The sequence below is a fragment of the Bacillus rossius genome, chromosome 10 (genome assembly GCF_032445375.1).
Source record: "Bacillus rossius redtenbacheri isolate Brsri chromosome 10, Brsri_v3, whole genome shotgun sequence".
In the NCBI taxonomy this organism is placed as follows: Eukaryota; Metazoa; Arthropoda; class Insecta; order Phasmatodea; family Bacillidae; genus Bacillus; species Bacillus rossius.
This window is the reverse complement of record NC_086337.1, coordinates 10,249,104-10,276,372: the sequence shown is the minus strand read 5'-3', so window position 1 is coordinate 10,276,372 and position 27,269 is coordinate 10,249,104. Positions and strand designations below refer to the sequence as shown.

Below are 27,269 nucleotides of genomic sequence, written 5' to 3'. Positions count from 1 at the left end.
AGTTTCTTTGAAACTGATGTCATACCTTTCTTCTGCGAAGAATACAGAACTTAGTTTTGGGTTCGTTGACTATGGCCTCAGGGACTGATGTCGTTCGTTTATTCTGCAAATTATTACAACTCTTGCTTTATTCTCATCAACTTCAGCCTTAGGAACTGTAATCTATACTTTCTTCCTCGAAGAATGCCGATATAGTTTTAGTCTTTTCGACTACAACCCCAGAAACTGATGTAATTTCTTCATTCTGCAAAGAATACAGATAAAAGTTTTGGTATCGTCGTCTTCTGCCTCAGAAACATATGTCTTTTCTTTCTTCTGCAATAATTACAACCCTCGTTTAGTGTCTACAAATTCGGCCCTTTTGCGGAGAATGCAAATCTAGCTTGTCAAGTTGACTACAACCTAACTAAGGAACTTATGTCATTCCTTTCTTCTGTGAAGTATACAGAACTTAGTTTTGGGTTCATCGACTATGACCTCAGGAACTGATGTCGTTCGTTTCTTCTGCAAATTATTACAACTCTTGGTTTAGTCTCGTCAACTTCGGCCTAAGGAAATGTTGTCTGCACTTCATTCTGCGAAGAATGCAGATCTTAGTTTTAGTCTCGTCTCCTGTTATTCCTTCCTTCTACGTAGAATATGCTGTTAGTTTTGGTCTCATAGCCATCTGCCTCAGGTATTAAATTCTTTCCTTTCATCTGTAAGGATTACAACTCTTGGTTTTTTTCTTGTTAACCCCGTCCTCTGGAACTGTTGTTATTCCTTACTTTTGCGATGAATACAGATTATAATTTTGGTATCGTTGACATCGGGCTCAGCTACTAATCCCATTCATTTCTTTTGCAAATTATTAGAACGCTTTGTTTAGCCTCGTATACTTCGGCCTCAGGAACTGATGTAGTTCATTTCTTCTGCAAACATTACAATTCTTGGTTTATTCTCATCATTTTCGACCTCAGGAACCGGTGTCTATACTCCCTCTTGCGAAGAATGCAGATCATAGTTTTAATCTTGTCGACTAAGACCTCAGGAACCTACGTCATTCCTTCCTTCTGCGAAGAACACATATAATTTGTTTGGTCGACTTCGGCTTCCGGAACAGATGTAGTTCCTTTCTTCTGAAAATATTACAACTCTTGGTTTAGTCTCGTCAACTTCGGTCTCAGAAACTGTTATCTATACTTCCTTGTGCGAAGAATGCAGATCTTTGGTTTCGTTTCGACAACTACGACCTCAGGAACTTATGTTATTCTTTCTTTCTGCTTAGAGTTCAAACCTTGTTTTTGTATCAATGACTTCAGCCTCAGGAACCGATGTCTTTTGTTTCTTCTGCAAAGTTTATCTTTTGTTTGATTCTCGTTAACTTCGGCCTTGGAACTATAGTCTATACTTTCTTCCTAAAAGAATGTTGATCTAGTTTTAGTGTTTTCGACTACGACCTTAGAAACTGATATCGTTTCTTCCTTCTGCGAAGTATACAGATTTTAGTTTTATTCTCGTCATTGTGACCTCAAGAACCGATGTCATTTCTTCTATCTGTGATGAATACAGATCATAGTTTTGGTATTGTCGACTTCAGACTCAGAAACTGATGCCGGTCCTTTCTTCTGCAAATTATTACAACTTTTGGTTTAGTCTTGTCAACTTCGGCCTCAGGAACTGTTGTCTATACTTCCTTTTGCGAAGAATGTAGGTCTTAGTTTTCATTACGTCGACTACAAAGACATGAACTGATGTAATTCCTTCCTTCTGCGAAGAATACAGATCTTAGTTTTTGTATCGACGACTTCAGTCTAAGGAACTGATGATGTTCCTTCCTTCTGTGAAGAATTTAGATCATAGATATGGTATCATCGACTTCTACCTCAGGAACTGATGTCATTACTTTTTTCTGCACTCTATTACAACTCTTGAGTTGGGGAGCCTGGGGAGTTCTTTGACTGCGGCTATTGCTGGGGGAGTGGGTAATGATTGCATTGTCAAATAGAGTCCACCTTATGTGGGTAGGGAACGGGACAGTGTTGTTGACAAACATATGCCATACGTGGGTATTCAATCAAGTCGTCTGCTGGCCGCCATTATGCTGGTGGCCCCGTCTGTTGACATCTGCCATTTTGTTTCCAAAGCTTGAAGGCAGGTGGCACCAGTGGTTTGTACAAAAAACCTGGCGGTGGCGGGAATTCAGTCCAGGAAACTTGAGTATGTTGAGGTTAGAAAGCAGAAACCTTGAGTTACTAGACTACGAGGTCAGTTGAAGAGTAAAGAAATAAATAAAGAATATAAGATTTCAAAGTATATCTTTAAGGCAATAGTACTAGCTATGTTTAAATTTTAAAAAATGGCCACCTTCTTAAATGCTAGCATAGGGTCCCAGAGAGGTCCACATTTAAATTTCATGATAAAGGGCACCATCTTTAATACCACCTATCGCTCCAAGGTCACGAAATTTCATATTCAAAAAGTAGTCGACAGAGAGCGCCACCATCTTTAGTGCCTGCATAGGGTCACAGAGAGTGACACATTAAAATTATATAAATAGAGGGCGCCATCTTAAATTCCTCCTCTTGCTCCCAGAGGGCACCACATTTATAATTCCAAAAGTAGTCAGCAGAGAACACCACCATCTTTAGTGCAAGAGTCATCCGCTAGGAAAATGTAACTTCTTAAATATCCCCCGCCATTTTGGATGTGCTTGTCATCTGCTAGGACTCATTCCTTTCTGCGCACAGAGCACACCAAATAATCTCTCACCATCTTGGATTTAAAAAAGACACAGTTTTGAATGGAGAAGCTTAGTGCACCTAATGTGCATTAGAAGCACACATATGAAATATTGTTTGTTAAAGTCCTTACAATATGTCTATAGGAATAGAAGTAATTATAAATGTATAGGCATAGTAAGTTAAGTCAAACTTGAATGCTTATACATGACCAGGGATGCATATAGGCATAGTTTAAAATAGAATGCAGCATAAATTCTTATAGTATTTGGCCATTTTTGTGTTGTATACTATAGACAAATATTAATAATGAAAACATTTTTAACAAACATAGTTAAAATAATTTTGATTTTGAATATGCAATATGTAGGACCTTTATAGTACTAATCATCCATTGTTTATAGTGGTAAATCACATATTTTTGCTCTCCTGTAATAGGTAATTGGCAATCCCTCTCTATAGAAGAGTCTATAATTATTTAAAGTAGTTGTGTTTAGTAGGAAAAAAATTACAATTATGCATATTTCCAACATTTATTTTCAGTTGTAGTGTACTGAAATATTAATAATTAATGTTATAGTATCGTGTAGACAGTCTCTTCTTGTTTGAAGTGGAGGGTAGGCTCTCTGGGGTGTAAGCTGGAAGACAACTTGTATGTGAAATTAGGTAGTCAACACCCGTTCATTTAAAATTTATATTTTAATCTGCTAAATACTTAGTCTGTAAGCCCTACGACGATTCGGCGGCTTTTTGACGGCTCTCGTGTAGCGGGCAGCGGCCTCGAAAGCTGTTATTGTAACAGGCTGATGAGCCAGACGGATGTAACCAGCTCAGAACGAATGGCTTCCTGCAACTTATTCTCCAAAAAATGTGTCCTGCAGGTGGTCAGGTACGGTCTCCATGATGATACTGTAGAAGTCCCTTGGTTCAAGCATGGCGTTCGCTACTGATACGTTACAATACAACCTTTCACTCAAATCAGGCCTTAATTAAATAAAGTTGACATTAAACACTGGCTGGCATGTAATATATTTTTTTAAAACAATCTAGCCAGTAAATTTTATGTTAAATTAGGCTAGCCTATAAATTTTACGTTAAATCAGTCTAGTTTGTAAAACTTCACTTTAAATCGAGCTATTGTACAAAATTTTAATTTACCTACTGCAATATGATAAATTGGAAACATCTATACATAATCTTTTTAAACATTTCAACGGTTTATTCTCCATATGCAGTGGCGCAAGTTGGACTCGACGGAGGAGTTGTGCGAGATGCTACAAGCATCCCCATGAAGTGGTGTGGGGAGGCAATGGAGCGATGGCGTGTGCCTTCAACCCAGGTGGCCACCCCGAGTGGAGGAGGACGCGTGGATCACTATTGTTTTCCTACAACTCCACTCGAAGCATCATCTGTATGTTTGCTGAACATAAAAAAGGAAAGGTTTTAAGCAGAAATTTAGTGTGGCACGAGCTGGGGAAGACAGTTATTTATGCCGCCAAGGTAAAGTGCTGACACCATCTTCAGAAACACAACGCTTATCGTCTCCTGAAAACAGTGCTACCTTGTTCACTCGCTCCGTAAATATGGTGTGGCCTCACAATCTGAAATGGTATTGAGTGCGGATAATCTGTAAATTTGAAACAAGCATTCCAGGTACTGAGGAAACAGGAGGGATCGCAGTATGTTAGCCTAGACACCCTTAGCATCACGCATAAAAAAACCATCCTCCATCCTAAACGCGTAAAGTTTTGGGCAAAGATGATCCTGCCAGCGACTTTATCTTTCATCACTCCTGTTACGCCCTTGTTAACTAAGGGGAAGCGTTGATCATTACCTGGCTCATAATTTGAAGTATCAAAATGTGAATCTAAGTCGGGCCAATTTCAATCATAAATGTTGTCACACTCAACATGGTAAATCAGAGTATCAGTATCCGAGTACAAGAGTTGCAGAGACTGTGGAGGGAATTTTCTTGTATGTAATTAAAATGAAAATCGTATCAAATCAATTTTTACAAATCCATAATGGCGACACCCGTGTACAAAGGTTTGTCAAAGGTTATCGAACCTTTCTGCAACTCTGTGAGAGCTAAATTTTCATTGATGATTTGCCGAGCCTTGAATGTTGGACGACGACCAGTCAGTTCAGCTGCCCCATAAATTGACACATGCCGTGAAACAACATGTATATCTTTGCGTTTGCATGGATTTTCCAAACTTTTCGCATACATGCTGTTAGAAAGTAATTTAAAAAATTATTTTTCGAAGGGTTTCGCAGCCTGGGCGCGACACTCAGCGTTAAAGGCTATGTATTTTTTTCATCCAGGCCGACTGTTCAAACCTCAAAACCCTGTGAACGTGGCTAATGACCGCCCGATATTAAACATAGTGCCGCAGTGTTTTGGCATGGACTACATAGATTTTTTGCAGTGCGAGTGTTAACAGTAATTTACTCATACTGCCATTTGGCGGTATGCCATTCTCAGGGGCCAGAGGCATATCTAATAGGCAATAGTGACAATCATCGGGAAAGGTCAAATCTACTTCCACGAAATATGATGTTTCACCATCTATGTTAATGGTGCTGAATTCTCAACTCGCATATTCATCCCTGGGAACCCACGCTGGAAATTACTCATAGGAAGCTTGTCCAACATTGTGTGAGCATACAAAGCATTTAAGTCGAAATAACATATGTAAGAAGACAGAAGGCTAGGATCGTGACTGGACATGTAAATATTATTAGCTTTCGCGTGACGAATTAACATTATTTATACTTCCACGAACGGCGGACTCTAGGAAGAGGTATATGTCCGGGTCTATTATGAATTCAAGACGCACACTGGTTTTAATAAGAAGAGCACCCCACGCAAGCGAGGGAGAGGTAATGTAATGAGCGGGATCTAGTGAATAGTACTGTAAACAAACGGAACAAAATGATTAGAATATGTCAGATAGCAAACAAGTATCCACCTTGAGATAACTAAGTGCGTACTCTTTCAATGTGCCACAATGGAAGACGTCCCAAGCCCTTTGGGCTTTAGTATAGTATGGTTGATTTTCAACAGATCTGGCATGGGATTGCCAGCGAGAGTTTCCAGAGATGAATTAAAAAAGTTAAGTGAATCAATGAACCTAAGACCCACAGTGCGCACGTCCCTTGCACATTATCTGAGACAGGTATGTATTAGGTAATACATTTGTAACTCTCTAGAGTTACGCCTAGAACCTTGACCTCACCGGGGTTCTTCACGACGAAGGAACCATCGGGCTGTGCAATCCTTTGTGAAACTAAATATTTCATTAGAAAGTGGGCAACGTAATTTTGCAAATTATGAAAACAGACTATGAGATGATTCTTTTGCAATCTTAAAGCCAAGTTGCATTTTGAATGGGCATAACCACGTATTTCACCAGTCAAGTGACAATGGTCGAGCACTGTCTGCCCAGCCAATACCTTCTTACAGATATGGCAATGTGTTTGACTCGCAAGCCTTGCAGATATGGCTGGAGTCTGTGTCTTACAGGGTTCGTACGGTCCTTGAAAGTCCTTGAATTTAGATAAGGGTATTGCAAGGCCTTGAAAAGTCCTTGATATTACTTGGATCTTGAAAAGTCCTTGAATTTAGACGTTTGAGTTAACGTGACATGAAATTGTGGGTACTACAAATATCTGGCTACAGGCGTAAGACCGGCATACGACCCTAAACGGAATGACGAAGCAATAAATGTGTGGTACTATGCTACGAATAAAATATTACTATAGTTATAGTGCAACCATACTTTAATTGTACCATAATATGTGTAAATATACGTTTAATATTGTATGGCTGCCGGAACGCGTGTTCTGAGCGTTATTGAACATCTCTGAAAGTTGAAAAATAGCTCGTTTTGCCAACTTTACGGTGTAAAATATTCCGCCGAAATGCTTTATTCAGTAACTGCCACCTAAGTCTTATGGCTCATTAAATATTGTACATTAACTCTGATAAGATTTACATAACCAGTAAACTACTTCATCATCGTCATGAATGTATTAATTCGTTTTTCGTGTTGAACCATTTCTTTGCGGGCTGCAGTTGGCGTGTGCTGGCTTAAGGAGAAAATGGCACTGTTTTCGTTCGGACTCAGCTGTGATTGTAACTTTAGTGTCTGCAACAACTACTTCGCACTATGCAGTTTTGTGTAGTTTAATTTCGTGTTAGTGGAGTTTGTTTTTTCGGTGTGTGTTTTGTGTAGACCATAACTAGGGTTAATTTAGGTCTACTAAGTTTAATGTTTGTATCTTAATGCCCGGAAATTGTGTTTTCAATGATTTGTGGCTCCAGAATCCCAGTTTTAATAAGTGGCTGGGAAAAGTTGGAAACAAAAATAAAGCTAGGTGTAATGTGTGTGAAACCGATTTTGATGTTAGCAAAATGGGTGTGTGTGCTCCAATCGTGCAAGTGACAAAAAAGTCTTGTTTAGGAATCCAGTACTTTTATGGTAGATCCAAGTCCCAACAAGGTTCATCTTCCATGGTGGCTGATACTGAAGTGAACATTAGGCCTCCACCTCAAGAAAACCAGAATCTTACTCCCTTCTTCTCGAGCCATGATACATTGAAAGCTGAAGTTATGTGGGTCCTGAAAGTATGCTGTAGCCACTATTCGTATAAGTCATGTGTAGATATTTCACACATTTTCAAACATATGTTTAGTGACAGTAACATTGCCCAGAACTTTTCACTAGGAGAAACTAAGTGTGCTTATCTTTGTTGTTTTGGCATTGCTCCATATTTTCAATCTCTACTTATGGAAACCCTTCGGAAACAAGAAACTTATGTTTTGCTTTTTGATGAAAGTATGAACAGGAAACTGCAGAAGAAACAAATGGATTACCATGTTCGTTACTGGGAAGGTGATAAGGTCAGATCGTCTTAAATACATTCTGAATTTTTAGAACACTCTACTGCTCAAGATATGTTCACCTCTTATGAAAAGATGTATTCAGATGTTGGTATCCCAAGCAGTTCTTTGTTACAGCTGTCCATGGATGGCCCAAACGTAAATTGGAAATTTTATGACCTTGTGTGTGATCAGCTGAAGAGAGATTCCAATGTTTCAGTGATTCATACAGGCAGCTGTGGGTTACACATAATTCATGGGGCATTCAAGCATGGTTCTACATCATCCACATGGGATCTAGATAAGGTTTTATCTAGCTTGTATTATCTTTTCAAGGATTCATCAGCTAGAAGGGCAGATATGTCAAAGTGACAGAATCAAATGTATTTCCCTTGAAGTTTTGTACAGTAATATGGGTTGAAAATGTGACTGTGGTTACTCGTGCTCTTGAGATTCGGCCTGATATTGTAATGTATATACAGGCAGTTGCAGGAAAAAAGATTCCAAACCCTAACACAAAATCTTTCTCAGTTATTAAAGAAGCAGTGCAAAGGATACATTGTGTCCAGTGAGCTTTTAGCATTCCAGTCAATTGCAAAACAAGTTGAAGTTTTTTTGAAAGTTTACCAAATTGATAAACCCATGCTGCCCTTTTTGGCTAAGGACATGGAGAAATTGATCTGAAGCTTGATGGAAAGGTTCATCAAGGATAGTGAGCTGAAGAGTGCTGCTACGGGCATCAAGCTTATGAAAATTGATGTAAGTATGAAAGATAATCATTTGCCTGTGGCAAAAGTTCAGTTAGGATTTGCTGCTGAGAACAGGATCAAAGATTTGATTCAGAGGAATGTTGTTAAGGAATATGATGTTTTGCAGTTGCGTATGCAATGCCGTGATTTTCTAGTTTAAACTGTAAAGAAAATTTTGAAGAAATGTCCATTACAGTATTCAGTTGTGAGAAGCCTCAAATGTTTAGACCCAAGGGAAATTAATATTTCAACAGATTGTGCAACAAAGTTTACTTTGACATTGAAGATGTTAGTGGAGGCTAAACGAGTTCAAGAAAATGATTGTGAGGACTTAATTTCATCATACAAAGAATTCATTGCTGAATTTGGTTTCTCCTCAGAATTTGAGAAGTTCAGACCAGTGGTAGATTGTTTGGATTCGCTATTATATGCCTGTGCAATGTCAAAATCGGACTATGAAAAGCTGTGGTCAGTAATGAAAATGCTACTTATTCTTTCCCATGGTCAAGCAGCAGTTGAGAGGGTTTTCCTTGAACAGGAAAATTGAAGTGGAGAACATGCAAGAGCGTACACTTATTGCACAGCGAATAATTGGTGAGCACATTACATCTGCTGGTGGGGTTACTAATTTTCACATTACAAAAGACATGATCATCTCAGCATCTGCAGCACGGCAAAAATGGCAAGGTTATTTGGAAGAAAAAAAAAGAGCAAGAGAAACAGAGCAGAAATCCTTAAAAAGGAAATGTGTTACTGATGAGTTAGATGAACTGAAGGAAAAAAAGCGTAGACTTCAAGCGGATATAGACACACTGAGTGCATCAGCTGATAAACTCTCAGAGCAAGCAGAAAAACAGGAAAGTTAACGTTTGTTTCAAGGTCTAACAGTTACAGGAGGACAGCAAAAGAAAAAGTGGCAGAACTTGCAAAACTTGATGAGCTTTTGTGTAGCAAGTTGAATGATTATAAACAAAGTTTACTTAAATTGTATTGTCTGTTGTCTGTTCAGGACTTTTCTTCTTTTGATCTTGAATATACAGAAATGGGTCTTCATTTTTTAAATTCACAATTATTTTATTAGCTACATTTGTGTAAATATTTGTTTGGATATAGTGTAAGTGCACATTTACGCTAATCAAACACTTTAGAGCCCAGCCACTGCCACAAGCAGCGAAATCGCTAACGTTCCTTTTAAGTTCCAGAATGAACAATGAATCATAGATTTCTCTTACTTCATCAGAGAGCAGTACCACGGTTGAGTGGGTGGTAAATGAAATGCCTCACTCTCGTTTCCCTCCGCAGTTTCCTTAACAAATGAAGCCAAGTGTGAAACGTAGCCTTTGAAGGGACTAATTAAGTCGGAAGTTAAGGTCAGAAAGGGAACCCTACATCTCTGTAGAAACCGGTCCAAGTCAGGGTCAACAGTCTCAATATCATTGCTGATCCTAAAGTTTACTATCCTGTTAGCAAAGGCTGTATCGGAGGTAACACCCTGCAGGGAAGGAAAGTCATTAAGTCTCATGTGACTCCACTCCTGATGCCCGTTCACCATTGTGAGAGCCAAAGTGGAAGCCTCAAGTTCACTAAGAGGGATGCGTTTCGCCTTGGGGGGTGGGGGGGAAAGAGAGAAGAAGAATACAGTGGGAACAAGAGATACGATTTATGTTCAGCAATACAGTTACCAGAAGAAGAAGAAGAAGAGAAAAATAAAACAGAAAATAGTTTTCTTTCGTGTAGTCTGTAAACAGCAAAGGAAAAAAAATATTGTGCATGTCATGGGTAGCAATAAACAGTTATTGTGTATGAAAAAAAATTAAATATCAAACTATGTATGTGTTTACTGAGTGAAGCAGGAAACGTATACTCCAATAATACTAAATGTTGTAAATAATATGGACTGGTGTAGGCAGGGCTCAACCCACGCTGCGCTACGTGATGAAAGTCGGACCGCGGACCAGCCCTAACCATGTTACCTTGAGCGCACTAGTAGCGCGTCTGCCAACCTGACAGGCGTGAAGCTTCCTCCCGCCCTCAGCCATTCTCCCTTCCTCCTTGTCACACCCTTTCTCACTCTTCACCGCTCCTGGACTCGAGCGCTGTTTTGCGAGAAGGAACAATATTGCTGTTGTATTATATACACGTGTAAGGATGTATAAAATTTATAATGAGAGTGTTTGAAGAGTTTAAATTAAAAATAAATATTGTAACAAAGTATAAAGCATTTTCAATAAAATAAAACTGAAACCATAGTTGTAGTTTCCGTGAAAAGTGGCATTTTATGCTATCTAGTGGTAGTGTTATGAAACACATATTTTTAACGTCGCGAGACTCTTGAATAAATATTAATACATAAATACTGTAATAAACATATACATTGTATATTATCCTGTCATGTAACATGTATGTTTGTAAATAATTTCAAAGTTGTGTGTCTACCTAGCAGCTGTAAGAATAACTAATCTCGGTCTCAACAACAGTAAACTCAGCCCATTTTCAACAGATGCGTGCGCCAGTCAATAGATTGCAAACTCAATGTCACTTGTGTCTGATCATTTGTGTCCATTATAGCATTAATGTAACTGTTTGCAGTAACTATAACAAGCATCTGTTTATAATTGATTACTATTTGTTTGTAATCTTCTGCAAAGCCCTGCAACTGGTTCAATGGAACAAAAATTTCGAACTCTCCTTGTGCCGTACGAGGCAAACTGAAATCACCATCGGGACACCATCCTGCCATTTTATTTATGGTTTTTTCATCATGTGTGCGCGACAAGTAGTTTTTCACTGTTGTCGCAATTCCAACCTCGCGAACCTCGTCAACTGTCACCCCATTAAGTTCAAACCATATTCGATTTATCGTATGGAATATACCATTGTTTAAAATTTTTACCTTATCTGGTTTTTGACCATTTGCTTTCGTGAAGGCACCACAAATTCGCAGAAATTGTTTAAATACATGTGTATACACATCGGAATTGATATTGCTATTTTTTGCTTTCGTACTGACTTTATGCTTGCTCACTCCTGAACCTTTATGCAGAACAAAATATCTTGCTCCCATTTTTTTTTCAAATGTAAATATAATGTAATCACCTCGTTTCTTAAGTTGATTAATTTACCATTCTGGTAAACCTCTCTAATAACCAACTCTCGTATTTGTTGTACGGTGACTGGACTGTAAATGAGAGTTTGAGTCACGTTACTGAGCTTAAATCCTGGAGGGACATTCGGAGAAAATTAGTGTATTGTGCTGCGTGTTTCTCTACTGGCAGCTTGTTAATGACAGAATTTATTATTCCTACACTTCTTTGTACCTTCTTTTGTGTACAACGCATAACAGCATACTGATTAGATTTGGTATAAGTATGCTGTTTTTATAGTGTTCTGATTAGTTGTGTAATGGAAGTAGTGCCACAGCGCGAGGAGCTGCCTGTGCGGATTACACAGGCTGATGAAGCCAGTGGTCGTGAATCGCGATACAAGTCTTCATTACCTTCAACAGTAAGATCCTTGATTGTTGGCTGATCAGAATGTGGAAAAACATGTGTTCTACTTAGTTCACTCGAGGAACCAAACGGTGTTCATTTCGATAATGTGTATCTGTATTCAAAGTCGCTGCAACAACGAAAGTATCAGCACTTGGCTACAGTTCATAGAGCTGTGGAAGGTTTGGGATATTTCCAATTGACAGAAAATGCAGATGCGGTACCTCCTAGTGAAGCCAGGTCCAATTCAGTGATAATTTTTGATTACATTATGTGAGAAACAAGGAATCGTACAGCAATATATTTCTATGTGTCGGCACGCAAATGTTGACTGTTTTTACCTGGGTCAAACGTATGACAGAATACCTAAACATTTGCTTCGAGATAATTCAAACAGTATTGTACTTTTCCGCTTGGATTTACTTAATTTGAGTCGTGCATATGATGATCATGTCAACAGTGATATGGGATTTCAGAATTTTAAAGATATGTGCTTCTTATGCTGGAAGAATTATCATGGATTTCTATTGTAAAGGATTTTCATTTACAAAAAGGTAGGTACCATTGTGGATTAAGTAATTTTATTGTGGTGAATCATTGAAGGATGAGCTACATAACAGCGTATCAAAATTTGGAGTTCGTCCTCTGAAACGTCAGCTTGATTCGTGTATGTCTCGCAATCTTGATGGAAATTGTGATTTAAGCAAAAAACCTTTAAAACGAGTGGGCATATCTAAGGATTCTGGGGATAGTGTGAATAAACATTATATTGACTCAATCTTTGGAATTATCATGCACATAGTGTAGAATGAGCTGACACAACGGTTTACAGAGCTTAATGCAACATAATCAGCATAAGAGACGTTCAAGTTGGAATTCTCGTGTTTTTACGGAATATGGAAATGAGGGAACAGCAGTCAATAGATCAACTTAATGCTTGTCTGTGTCGGTAAATTAAAAGATGCAATAAACGTTAACTTGGCAGAACAGGTTTCTCAATTGGCTTGTACTGTTGGTTTTGTGAAGAGTGGAGTTGATGGATTGATTCTTGTCAGTGTATCGATTGTGAGGCCTAATGCTAGGAGACCAACACCTCCAAAACCATTTCCCACAGCTCCGAAACCACCGACTTATACTTCTAGACCCTTCTAGTTCTTAACTGTCATTATTATCAACACTTCGAGCCTGGACATCTTCAAGTATGTGGCTGCTGTGGTTTTGGGGTGTATGTAAAAGGGATTTATGCTATAAGGTGGCTTTCAGTCCTGTCTGCTGAGGCAAATGCATTAGATCATGTCATACGAAATATACCTATGTGCCAAATATATTTTGGTCAAGTGAGCGCGAATGGAGAGAGATACAGTTAATCAAGACATATTAAGGTCTGTTAATTCACGTCTTGATAAGCTTGAACCAGCTCCATCGCTCGTGCAGCCTATCGCAAGTAGAGTTAACCCAGATATTCTGAAACACGAGCCCTCAGAAGCCGCTACTGCGAAACTGTGTCCAGAAATGATTGATAATAATGATTCTGACTCTGGCTCTACTAAGCATTGTGGTGTTCTACATGAAGGTGTAGCATTGCAAAATGGGTCATAATAATATTAAGAATAAGTTTGAGGTGAAGGATAATTTTTTTTGTTGATATAGAGGATAATTCAGAGCTGTTAAGAATTGTTATTAATTACTTTGGTTAAATTTCATGGAAAGCCTTAAAATACTTATTTCCTTGAGATACTTAATTATTAATTTGAGGGTTAACTCTAATTCATAATAATTAATGTTGATATTTGATAATTAATGTCAGTAATTAAAGCAGTATATATTATAATTTTACAGGACATCATTTTTAAACAAAAGTTTTTATATGAATTTCAACTTTGTTTACTAAATTTTTAACATTGTATTTGAATTTTTTGGGTAATTTTATATTCTATTGGATATTGCTAGTGTAATATTTTGAGAATAGTCTGGAAGGTACAGAAGGAAGAGCGGACAGGCGCGACACTCTGGCGCCAGAAAGCTATTTTTCACTTTGTAAATGCGTGTTTGGGATTTACGCGTCACGTTGTACGCACAGCTGTAGCGACCGTCTGGAAGGGTCTCTGGAGGCTACCACTAGCCAGCCAATCAGGGCGAGTCCTGGCGTGGTGTGATGCGCTCGGCCGAAATTCCTTATTTGGGCATGTTGATGAATGCTGTACTGTGATTGGTCGGTTGGCCCACGGGGTTGCTTCCCTTGTCTTCACCTATACAAGGGAGGTAATCTCGTCTACCAACTCAGTTGTCGCTCGATTGTCGTCCAGTCCGGTCGCGTCGTCGGCAACTCGCACAATATTATGGAGTTGCACTAAGGGACAATTTAACGCCTAGGGGCTGGGGCCAGGCCGTAATTTTTTAAACTAAGTTCATTTTTTTTCCGGAATAACGTATTAGAAATTTAGGCCCTAGGCGTCGGCAACGGCCCAACTTCGCGGGACTTCGGTCAGTGCGCGACCGTACCTTGAGTTACATCGCTAACCAAGGGACAGTAATAAATTCTATTTTTTTTTGTGAGCGACAAGACTCAACGACCATCAACAGAAAAATGTCTGGTATGGTATGTATTTGGACCTCATCCTATCAAAATTCAAAGACGTCGTTAAAATTTGAATAAGTAAAGACAAAAACTGTACAAGTAACGAAGTTTTTCTAATTAAATTCATTTGTAAAATTGTGTATTGAAGCCATGTAACGATGAGAAAAAACATTTTTTTTAAAGAAATAAACAAAGATAATTTAATAAACTCTTTTATTTCCAAATAAAGCAGAACCTCAGGAACATTGTTTGTTTTGTATTGTTACGTTTCTATGTGTGGTTAGCCGGGCAAAAACATACAACGTAACAACATGGAGCCCAGTCGTGGGGCAAAAACATACAACGTAACAAAGGTGATTCTTTAGATTAAATGCAGACTTACTTACAGAGCTACAGCCTTCTCTCGGGTGACGGAACCTTATGGCCTCTATAAGCTCAACAACTATTGGTTTTTAGAGGATACAGAAGGATTTTTTCACAATAACAATATAATTTGTGTCAAAAATGAATTAATACAACCTGCTCCTGGCTTATTTGAATTGTTGTTCTACCGAGAACCACACACATTCTCGGAGTTTGCCTTAAAACAATATGGCCATTTACTAGAAATTAAAAATGCTTACTTAAAAAAAAAAGATCCTAGGACACAACGCAATAAAAACATCTCATATGCAAAATTTGATATCATTAAGACGCTGTTTCTGAATATTGGCTCACTGTAGCGAGGTAGTGGATTCTTACAGATAACAATGGATTTGCAATGCACAAAGCAATTTGTTTATTGGGATAATCCTAATCAGATGATTGCTCGACTTAGATTACTAATGGCTTCGCAAGCTGCTGGCCATACTCGACACAGCAATGAAGTGATATCGATACTTGAAGAATTGAAAGAAGCAGGATATATTGCAAAATGTGCAGCACTCGGCGTGGGAACTGCATTGCGACGTTTGTAAAGTATTTCCTCGTAGAAGAGCATTGACATATGGGCTTCATGATTTTTTAGATTGATTTAGTGTGGATGATACCATATAGTAAAGTGAATAGTGGTTTCAAGTACATCCTGACAGCTATAGATGTGTATAGCAAATGTGGCTATTCAGTTCCAGTTAAACAAAAGACGAGAGTGCTAGTCACCTTAACCATGGAATATAATTTGAAAGAGGCTCATTTTAAAAATATTCAAAGTGAAGCAGGAGCGGAATTTTACAACCCTTTCAAGTCTTAGTGCATAAGTATGCAATTAATCATTACTCTAGTTATAGCGAGGTCAAAGTCTCTGTTTTGGAACAATTTAATAAGTCATTTAAGAATTTGCTTTATCATGAATTTTTAGCTCAAGGAAGTTATAAGTGGCTTAAACTTTTGGCGAAAGTTCTGTTTTCTACAATAATAGGTTCCACCGCACCATTGGTATGGCTCCATAAAAAAGTGATGGATAACTCTTTGCTACAAACTGTTTACAAATATGTTTAGAAAACAGATACTCAAAGACCTAAAGCCCGCGTGGGATCCTACAATCGTATTTCAAAACACAAGAAATTTTTGAAAAGGGTTTTACACAGAAGTGGTCTCACACAGTTTTCAAAGTAAACAGCATTACGTCCAGTTTTCCACGTGTGTTTCATTTGAGTGCTTTATATGGTAACGAGATTAAAGGTGCGGTTTACGGTCCGGAAATTCAAGTAACATTATAAACTGACATTTATATAGTGAATAAAATTCACAGAAAGCGTGGCGGATGTTTCTTAGTATCGTGAAAAGGATATCCTGTGCCGTTTAAGACATAGATTAATTCCAGGGATTTTAAATGATGATTCCACAATAGTGTTTGTGATAGAAAAAATTAAGTCTGTCCGAAGCTGGCTGTAGACATTTCTGGCCCGGGATGTGTTAAGTCGAGTTCTGTGTTGTGACATGCTGCCGGCAGCGGCGCGCGCGGTGATCGCACGGCACGGCGTCAACAACTGTGATACAGTAGTAGCTTTCACGGCCGCTGCCCGCTACACGAGGGCCGTCAAAAAGCCGCCGAAACGTCGTAGGGCTTACAGACTAAGTATTTAACAGAATAAAATATAAATTTTAAATGAACGGGTGTTGACTACCTAATTTCACATACAAGTTGTCTTCCAGCTTACACCCCAGAAAGCCTACCCTCCACTTCAAACAACTGTCTACACGATACTATAACATTAATTATTAATATTTCAGTACACTACAACTGAAAAGAGATGTTGAAAAATGCATACTTGTATTTTTTTTATTACTAAACACAAAATACTTTGAAAAATTATAGACTCTTCTATAGAGAGGGATTGCCATTTACCTATTACAGGAGAGATAACACCATGTGATTTACCACTATAATCAATGGATTACTAGTACTATAGAGGTCCTACATATGGCATATTCAAAATGAAAATTATTTTAACTATGCTTGTTGTTTTCATTATTAATATATGTCTATAGTATACAACACAAAAAGGGCCAAGTACTGTAAGACTTTATGCTACATTCTATTGTCAACTATGCCTATCCCTGGTCAAATATAAGCATTCAGGTTTTAATAAACTTACTATGCCTATACATTTATAATGACTTTTATCTCTATAGACATATTGTAAGGACTTTAAAAAACATTATTTGATATGCATGCTTCTAATGCACATTAGGGAATGTATTCGTAAGTGCACTATGCCTCTCCATCCAATATGGCATCTTTTTTCGATCCAAGATGACAAGAGATTATTGGTGCGAGATTATTGGTGCACTCTGTGAGCATAAAGGAATGAGTCCTAACTAACAACCACATCCAAGATAGCGGGGGATATAGTGCATGGCTTGTGCAAACTGTGCATGTAAAGGAACGAGTCCCAGCATACAACAAACCATCCAAGATGGCTGAGAATATTTAAGGTGTTTCTTTTTCCTAGTGGACGTCTCTTGCATTAAAGATGGTGGCGCTCTCTGTTGACTATTTTTTGAAATTGAAATTTGGCAACCTCTGGGATTGAGAGGTGGAATTAATTATGGCGCCATCTATTTTTAAAATTTAAATGTGGCACTCTCTGAGACCCTATGCTAGCATTAAAGATGGTGGCCCCTTTTTTAAAAATCTAAACATAGCTAGTACTATTGTCTTTAAGACCTACTTTGAAATTTTATATTCTTTATTTATTTCTTTTCTCTTCAACTGACCTTGTCGTGTAGTGGCTAAGGTCTCTCCTTTCTAATCTCAACGTACTCACGTCTCCTGGATAGAATCCCGGCCACTGCTAGGTTTTTTGTACAAACCACTGGTGCCATCTGCCTTCAAGCTTTGGAAACAAAATGGCAGATGTCAACAAGATGGGGCCACCAGCGTAATGGCGGCCAGCAGACGACTTGTTTGAATACCCACATGCCGTATGTTTGTCAACAACTGTCCCCTCTCCGACCCCCCCCCCCCCCCACCCTTAAGGAGAACTCTATTTACCAATGCTAATCATTACCCCTCTTCCTCTGCATTAGTCACAGTACTTAAACTCCCCCGCCTCCCCTACTCTCATGGTTTATTCTCATCAACTTAGGCCTTAGGAACTGTTGACTATACTTCCTTCTGCAATGAATACAGATATTAGTTTTAGTATCCTTGACTTCAGGCTCAGGAACTGATGTCATTCCTTTCTTCTTAAATGATTACAACTCTTGGTTTAGTCTCATCAACTTCAGCCTCAGGTACTGTTGTCTATACTTCCTTCTTTGTTTCGTCGACTACAACATCAGAAACTGATGTTATATGTTCCTTCTGCAAAGAATACAGCTCTCAGTTTTGATATCGTCAAAATCCGCCTCAGGAACTGATGTTTCTTTCTTCTGCTATGAATATAGCTGTTAGTTTTGGTCTCTCCGACATTGGCTATAGTACTGATGTCATTTATTCCTTCTACAAGGAATACAGCTCTTAGTTTAATTTCCCGTCAACTTTGGCCACAGGGAGAGTCTTTTATACTGCCTTCTGGAAAAATGCAGTTCTTTGTTATGGTCTTGTTGACTACGGCCTCGGGAACTGTTGTCGTTTCTTCTTCTGTGAATAAGGCAGCTTTTTTTTTTGTCTAATTATACCTCAGAACTGACATCATTCCTTCATTCTGCGAATAATACAGGTTTTAGTTTTGGTTTTGTCTACTTCGGCTTCAGGAACTTTTGTTGTTACTTCCTTCTGCAAAGAATGTAGCTTTTATTTTTTATATTCATTTTCGGCATCAGGAACTGTTGTAGTTACTGCTTTCTGCAAAATAATGCATCTCTTAGTTTTGGTCTCTTTGATTTTGATCTCACAATCTTGTCTTTACTTTCTTCTGAGAAAAATACAACTGTAGTTTTTATCTTGTCGACTTCTGCCTCAGGTATATTTGTCGTTACTTCCTTCTGTTGGTAATGTATATACTATTTATAGTCTTGTTGGCTTTGGCCTCAGCAACTGATTTAGGTAGTTTATAAAACATAGAGAATAATACATATGTATAATACAATATAATAAATATGTTCGTATCTAATGATATATTATAAAGTAAAAATGATATTAATTTGGTACCATAAATCCTTGTTACTATGAAGGTGTGGTTTTACCCTTGATACTGTGTGTCCACCAAGGATTATTAAAACTCTTCTTGGACCTCCAATATGCTTGTTGTTGAAATCATGTAACTATACACCATTTCCAAAAAAAAATGTAGATAAAACAGCAGGCCTGCATCACAGGTGTTTAACTCACATAAAAATGTAATTATTGGTGGGCCGCTGACAAATGTGACAGACTAGCAACCTTCGAACAATGACTCGCCAGATGAAGGTTAGTGCAAAACTCACAGAAGTCTTCAAAAATTTTATTGCTGGGAACTATATCATGCACTTATCTCTACTAGAGAAACTCCCTGTCATCAGAGTTGTTCCATGGTTCTGGGCTATTTTCTTTGTTTCTCTCTAAAATAGAATGATATAATACCTTATATCATTTTGGTGCCATGGTGTCACGCACCTGTCTGCACTTGGTTACTAGGGAGGAAAACGTAACTCGTTAAAACTTATCACTTATCTTTAATTTTTTTGGGCTCTTCTCGACTCACTAGTGAGAAACTACAAGCTTCACACCCCGGCTGGGAGTTTTCAAAAATTCAAATGAGAAAATCTTAAAATTATTAAAACTGCCCAAAAATATAATTATAAAATCCCTCAATACCTGATGTTAGGAACAACAGATTAGTAACCATAACCAAACAAAGGCGAAGGATATGAACTGGGCCTGTAAAAGAAATATTAAAAATTTTATTAGGACATATTTTCCTTAAAATACAAAAATTTCTTCCACAAAGTTACTGAAATTTATGAACTTGAAATGTTTTAATTCTTTACAAATATTGTCTTTTGTAGCTTTGTACCATTTAAGTAAAAATTTCCCATACTATCGAAAACCATAACAGTACCAGTACGACCATACATTATAAGAAAAATTTACTATTTCTAAAGCTGAATATTGCAACAAATGTAGGCACTCTGATAAGAAATTATTCCTTGCATGTTCACACATATATAGCCATCAAAATTCTAAATTTTTGTTATATTTCCTGGATTCTAAATAAACTTTTGTTACATAGTATTTACACCAACATTAAACAGTTTTAATTCAGGTTGCAACATCATTCATTTTTAACATTTGTGTATTTCACAATTTTGGCTAAGTTATGATAGAAAGTAATTTTTCTATTTTTCTTAATGAAGTTGTGACATCTATGACCTACTGGGTGATAAATCTGGTTCGCAGTAACGTCGCAGAAGTTTTAGAAGCTTATGCCAAAATGATGAACAAAGTCCACAAGTTCCTTAATAGGCGGAGGAAAGCTAGTCCATACCAGGCTGGCCAACAGCTGTGATCCCAGACATGCAGTCCTCACTCCTTGCCTGGCCGCAGCACGCCAGCCCGTCAGCTGCGATGTCACACCACCACCCGCACTCCGCCGCGACTGTCGCGTCACAGGCACAGCCACGAGTGCCAGGCTTGCCCACAGCCAAAAACTGTATCAACACCTTTCCAATACAATTATAGCTACTAAAGAAGTTTACAAATTTATACCTTCGCCATTCAAAAAAATGAAGAACTAAACCATTTGAAAATTTAGGTAAAAACATACTAAAATATTTAAACTAAACCATTAAATTAACAAAAGAGAAAAAAAAAAACTAACTCCAGCAATACCAACAGTTTTAATAGGTAAAATTTGACCTTTAGACGAAACAAAAAATTAGAAAAAAATAATTGAAATTATTAAATATTTAAGTCTTATAAAATGGCTAAACTTACTTATTTATAACTTAACCCTAAATTGAATAAAATTGAACATTTATTCTTAAAACAACTAAACAAAATTTACAAGAAGTCAATCCTTTGCTTACAACTTTTTTTCTTACCATCCAGGCTATAAATTTTAGATTAATATCAAAAATAAAATTTGGAATTTATTAGAGAATGTGTGTGTCACATTTTTATTCAATTTTGTAGTTTCTTTTACTTAAAAATCATCACTTAAAAGACATAATTAAAATTAATTTGAAATTGGTCCTCAAGAGAGCTAGCCTCCTATGAGGTAAGTTTAAATTACACTTTTCATGATGTTTGGCTCTGAATACAAACAACGAACCGTCCCAATAGAGCCTAACACAATTAATAAATGTCCACTGCTACTTCAGATTTCAAATTTATTACCTCGGGGGCTGCTGTCAGCAGAGTGAACATAAATTCTACTTTTACGTAAGGACTTGACACTTGCAAACTGCTGACTCATTGCCATGCGGGAGATACACCCTCACATTTTTCATTATTTTAAGAATCAAACCTCAAGTAGCGAAACTCCCTGAGAGATTCCCGTGCTTAAAAATCCTCCACCAAACTCCCAGAATGTTTCGAGCCTACCTTACCCAGGGCTCCGGCTAGCTGAGGGATTGGCCACTGCGCAACCAGATAACGTCAGCAGGTGGCCGCTCCGGGACGAGCGGATGTGCCATCAGGCATTGGAGTGTGTTGTGTTACCACAGTCAGTCCACAGGTGGCACAGAGCTTGAACCATGGAACACCTGAAATGTATATTAGGCAGCACCGAAAACTCTGATCCTTGACAGTGTAATCAGCTGATTAACTGCATTATTAAAAAACATTACATCATCGTCAAGTTTTAAATTCCACTGTTTAGTATGATGATCAGCAAAAGTTCTATTGTTTTGATTAGCATCACCACTAATTAAAAATTAAGATCATTTTGGGCGTCGGTTCTGACTGCCCAGAAAATTGTTTCTCTAATAATATGGAAGAAATATATGTATTTTTTTAAACCTTTAAGATTTTAGTTAGTACATTTTTAGCTGGGTCAATGTAATATTGATAGTAAAATTTGCATTTATACTGTGATTCATAAAAATAAAGTGTTAAATATGGACAAGATTAGTGACTGCAAGAGGCTTATAAAGTCATTTGAAATCAGTTACAAATTGGGACCTGTGTTACTGATATACATGTAAGTTTAATAAATCATTTGTTATTACAAGTATATGACTTAGTAACTATTTCAGTGTGAATGAGTGGTATTTGTTTGAACCCTCTCAACAGTTTATGCATTTGGACTATTATAAAATTTGCCAGTCCAAGGAAACTTAAAACATATTTTAAAAAAATTAAGAAGTGAGAGTGATATAATATTTTGGAGTGTTTACCAAGTTTTTAATGGATTTAATTGAACTGAAGGTTCAGGGATAGAATCTCCTGCCTCAAAAGTTACCTAGCCAGAGAAGTTAATTTGCTTTTAAAATCTGAATATTGATTTCGTATTCCTAAGTTGGAGTGAACCACTGTTATTTGAAACATGGTAATTTTATATAGAACTTGAAATGTGTTATAGCCCAACGAACTGTCAGTATATTTTATGCATAGAGTTCTGTATAGTGTATGCAAAATTCATTTGTATCATTTTAAGTGTGGTAGTTCATACATAATCTTGAAGGGTTTCTGGTGTGTTCGTGTATGCATATTTGAAGGAATTGTTGGGTATTAGCAGTATACATTTTAAGGGTTTGTGTTATGTTTCATATGCACATTTGATGGTAATTGCCTTCTAATTACATCTAATGTTGTGTAACACCTTTCAAGTCAATCAACATACCCATTCTTAATTTATTTCACCAAGGTTGCAAGGACCAATAACACATCTGTCTATGTTATATTATCACATTTTCTGATGAAATTGAAAACCCTCTTCTGGAATTCAACTACAATCACGGGGAATACAATGGGGTTATATATAAAACAAAAATGACTGTTCAGGCAAACTACAAACTATGACACACAGCGTGTAATTACTATGTCTTAAAGGTGGATAATTCCTTATATTTTGATGCAGTTGTTGCTGGTTGTGGTGTCTTGTGTTGGTATGTTGGGAATTGCGATGTTGCAGGAGAAGCGTGATGAGTTGGACAGTCTCATCACAGCCATTACCACTAATGGAGCGCACCATAGCAAGTGCGTCACAATCCAGCGCACCTTGGACGGCAGGTTACAGGTATGACTGAACAATCTCTCTTGCTCGGAAGTCACCCAGTCAAGGAAAAAAACATAGAGGAAAGTAGTTTCCCGTCCGAAAGATGTGGATTAGCGGGGGTGGGGACTTGCCGAGACGGTACCTCGTCTGACGACTCCCAGGCGCCGCGCACGTGCCTGACCAGCAATCCACGAAGGGTCGCCACATTTGTGTCCTCCTTGAAAGGAACGACTTCCTCCGTCAAAACCTGGATGAGGTCGTCTCTCCGCAAACGGTAAATCCACCCGGTTGCCGGAGTCCCCATGGTTCATGAAAAAAAGAACAGAAACATGTAAGTACACACAGTCCTGCAGCAGAGTTGCGCAGTTGTAAAGCATAGTCTAGCTTTGGAACATAGGGATAGATGGCCAGAACCGGGCAAGGACTGGGGTTTACGTGAATGGAGTAGTTTAGGTAAGCAAGGTAAAAGGTTTCAGGTACACAGACATTTTATTCAAATTCAAGATTAATATTACGTTAACATTTATGATAATGTTAAGTTTAAACAATGCAAGGTTGAATACATAAAGCAAGAACAAATTCAATATTAATTCAAAATTAATATTACGTTAACATTTCTGATAATGTTAAGCTTAAACAATGCAAGGTTGAATACATAAAGTAAGAACAAATTCAATATTAATTCAAAATTAATACTACGTTAACATTTCTGATAATGTTAAGCTTAAACAATGCAAGGTTGAATACATAAAGTGAGAACAATTTCTGACAAAACGAGTAAATGGGTAAGCCGGCTACACAGTAAGCGATCAAATCAACGATCGTCAAAAAGGGACATATATTCCACGAATGAAGTTATATTACAAAAATTGAATTTACAAAACTACTGCAAAGTGCAGGTACAAGAAAGAAAGAAGTTACATTATTCTTATAAAACTTTAACAAACAAATACGTGCAATGACGTCTCAGGGGGAGACAGTTACAAACAGAAAAACGGAAGCGAAGGTTAAGTTAAATTTAAAGCAATAATCCAAACAATTTTTGATGGTGGCGGCCGAAAAGGAATTTAGACAGAACAAATTCAAGAATAAATGATTCTACATTAGGGCGAGGGCCACCGCCTCACTGACGACTGGAACCAACTTACATTTCTCCCCTGAGGGCGCACACGCACGAAGTTCAACTAGAAGCTCTCGGACTGCATGCTAGTAAATTAACAACAGGTCAGCTACTGCTGACAACCGAGCCTGACAAAGTCAACCAGTAGAAGGAGGCCCTCTACATGGCTGCAGCTGAATTTATAAACTCGCGCCGCAGCGCGCGCATGCGCATATTGAAAGGGTGGAGGAACGAGTACAAATTGAACAAACACTAGGAGGGGGGGAAGAGGAGGGAGAAGGATGAAGGGAGCGGAGTGCCGGAGGCCCGCGATGACGCGCGCAGTTCCAAAAGTAGCGGACCTATACGCTACAGTGTTCATGGCTGAAGCACAGATTTAGACTATAGACTTCAAACTTCCATCTACGGAATTTAAATTACTTCCGTGTAACAATTGATTTTATGTTTTGTAACTTATTACCTTTAGGAACACAATCAAAAGTATCAGTACTTCGGGGCATCTGCGCCATAAAGAGCTTGACGAATGTTCAGCTCAGTCTCTCTCTCTTTTCTGCCAGCTTCCTAGTAATTAAGACAGGCAGCAGGCACAGAAGCACCGGCAGCAACAGTGGCAGTTGCTGTGTTGCTTGTGCACCAGTTACCTGCGACACGGTACACAAACACTTTCCTTATTATCTTCCAGGCAGCTCCAGCTTGTGTGACCACTAATATCAGTTTTACTTTACAGATGGCCGATTTTGGAGAAAATACCAATAATACAGATAACCAATACCGGTTATTGGATATCGACCCATATAATAATAATAATAATAATCATCATCATCATCATCATCATCATCATCATCATCATCATCATGTGTAAACTGTTTTTATTCCTGGTAGCTGTTCAAGTAATTTTAGTTGTGCTTTGCTGTATTATTTTAATCAATTGGTCTTTGATTAAATTCTGTTGTTGATTACTTTTTACATAGTTTAAACAACATAAAAGAGCTACGAAATTATGTTATGTTTTATCACTGAAGTAATATAGTTTTACAAAAATTATTTTAATTTTAATGTTACTTTTTACTTTTACACAATACTAAATGGTTGGTTTGGTTTTATAAGCTCTAATTAAACCAACATGGTTAGCTAAGTATATTTTTATTAATGTAATCATTTCATGAAAAATGCTAGAAATATCTTTAAAAAAAACATGGGAAAAAAACCAGGAACTTGGTTTTGCCCAAAGTAATGGAAAGGTCGAAATTTCATAAAATTGATTAAGTATAATCAAAAGAGTATAGAGGTTTTGCTATAAATTCCATTAATGTACAAGAAATCACATACAGCCCTTGAACTCTACTACGTAAGAGTAAAAATATAATTTTAAAACTTTTTTTTTCTATCCAAAATTACTGAATCAAGAATCTTAAAGTAATAAGTGCAGAGTTTGGTTTAAGGATTTTCATGCATTTGATTTTTTCACTCAACTCTTTCGATACAAAAACTTTTATAACCATTGTGTGGAACTTTTAACTACTGGGGTTTAGTAAAGCTGGGTATGAGGTGTGCTGGAGGCTCAAGCCCATTCCTGTCTAAACAGTGGCGTAGTCAGGATTTTGGTTTGGTGAAACAAGTGCCCAAATGTGAATTCAGATACGATATCTCTCGCACACACTTATAGCAACATACATAAATAAATACATACATACATACATACATACATACATACATACATACATACATACATACATACATACATTCACATAAGTCAATAAATGTAATGGCATGAATATACTGCAGTATAAGTTTTAAAAGTTCATGCATGGTTCCTATTATGGACTGTTTCAGATAGCCTTTGGTGTATTGTTTTTAAGTTGTGTGGATTAGTTACCAAAATCGCTAAAAAACAAGAAAAAGTACAAACAGTTTCGAACATTTTTTTTTTTTTAAATTTCCAGTGTTCATTACTATGTAAAATAATTTTCTGATTATTTCACTCAAATGTTTGGCTTGAATATCAAGTATATTTGTTGTATGTTTATGATAATATCATTTTTGAATTAAGTGTTTGTTGAAAAATTCTCAAACTGAACAAAGGTATTGAAGTAGTGATGTGCAATGTGTGTGGTTACGAGGCTCCAGTGTCTCTGTGGTGCCGCAGGTGGCCGGCAGAAAGGGCTTCCCTCACGTCATCTATGCCCGCATCTGGCGCTGGCCCGACCTGCGCAAGAACGAGCTGAAGTGATGTGCGATGTGTGGTCGTTGCTGTGTGATGTGTGGTCGTCGCTGTGTGTTGCTGCGAGGCTCCAGTGTCTCTGTGGTGCCGCAGGTGGCCGGCAGGAAGGGCTTCCCTCACGTCATCTACGCCCGCATCTGGCGCTGGCCCGACCTGCGCAAGAACGAGCTGAAGTGATGTGCGATGTGTGGTCGTTGCTGTGTGATGTGTGGTCGTCGCTGTGTGTTGCTGCGAGGCTCCAGTGTCTCTGTGGTGCCGCAGGTGGCCGGCAGGAAGGGCTTCCCTCACGTCATCTACGCCCGCATCTGGCGCTGGCCCGACCTGCACAAGAACGAGCTGAAGTGATGTGCGATGTGTGGTCGTTGCTGTGTGATGTGTGGTCGTCGCTGTGTGTTGCTGCGAGGCTCCAGTGTCTCTGTGGTGCCGCAGGTGGCCGGCAGGAAGGGCTTCCCTCACGTCATCTACGCCCGCATCTGGCGCTGGCCCGACCTGCACAAGAACGAGCTGAAGTGATGTGCGATGTGTGGTCGTTGCTGTGTGATGTGTGGTCGTCGCTGTGTGTTGCTGCGAGGCTCCAGTGTCTCTGTGGTGCCGCAGGTGGCCGGCAGGAAGGGCTTCCCTCACGTCATCTACGCCTGCATCTGGCGCTGGCCCGACCTGCACAAGAACGAGCTGAAGTGATGTGCGATGTGTGGTCGTTGCTGTGTGATGTGTGGTCGTCGCTGTGTGTTGCTGCGAGGCTCCAGTGTCTCTGTGGTGCCGCAGGTGGCCGGCAGGAAGGGCTTCCCTCACGTCATCTACGCCTGCATCTGGCGCTGGCCCGACCTGCACAAGAACGAGCTGAAGTGATGTGCGATGTGTGGTCGTTGCTGTGTGATGTGTGGTCGTCGCTGTGTGTTGCTGCGAGGCTCCAGTGTCTCTGTGGTGCCGCAGGTGGCCGGCAG

The 27,269-nt window shown here is 38.5% G+C and overlaps 1 protein-coding gene across 1 annotated transcript in view; it reads left to right on the top strand.

Moving 5' to 3' along the window:
• The window catches only part of LOC134535773 (mothers against decapentaplegic homolog 4), a 193,658-nt gene that overhangs the window by 85,124 nt on the left and 81,265 nt on the right, over positions 1–27,269 (top strand). Inside the window, exon 3 of the mRNA XM_063375025.1 lies at positions 22,901–23,005. Within this exon, the coding sequence (XP_063231095.1) occupies positions 22,901–23,005 (105 nt within the window). The remainder of the gene's footprint in view (positions 1–22,900; positions 23,006–27,269) is intronic.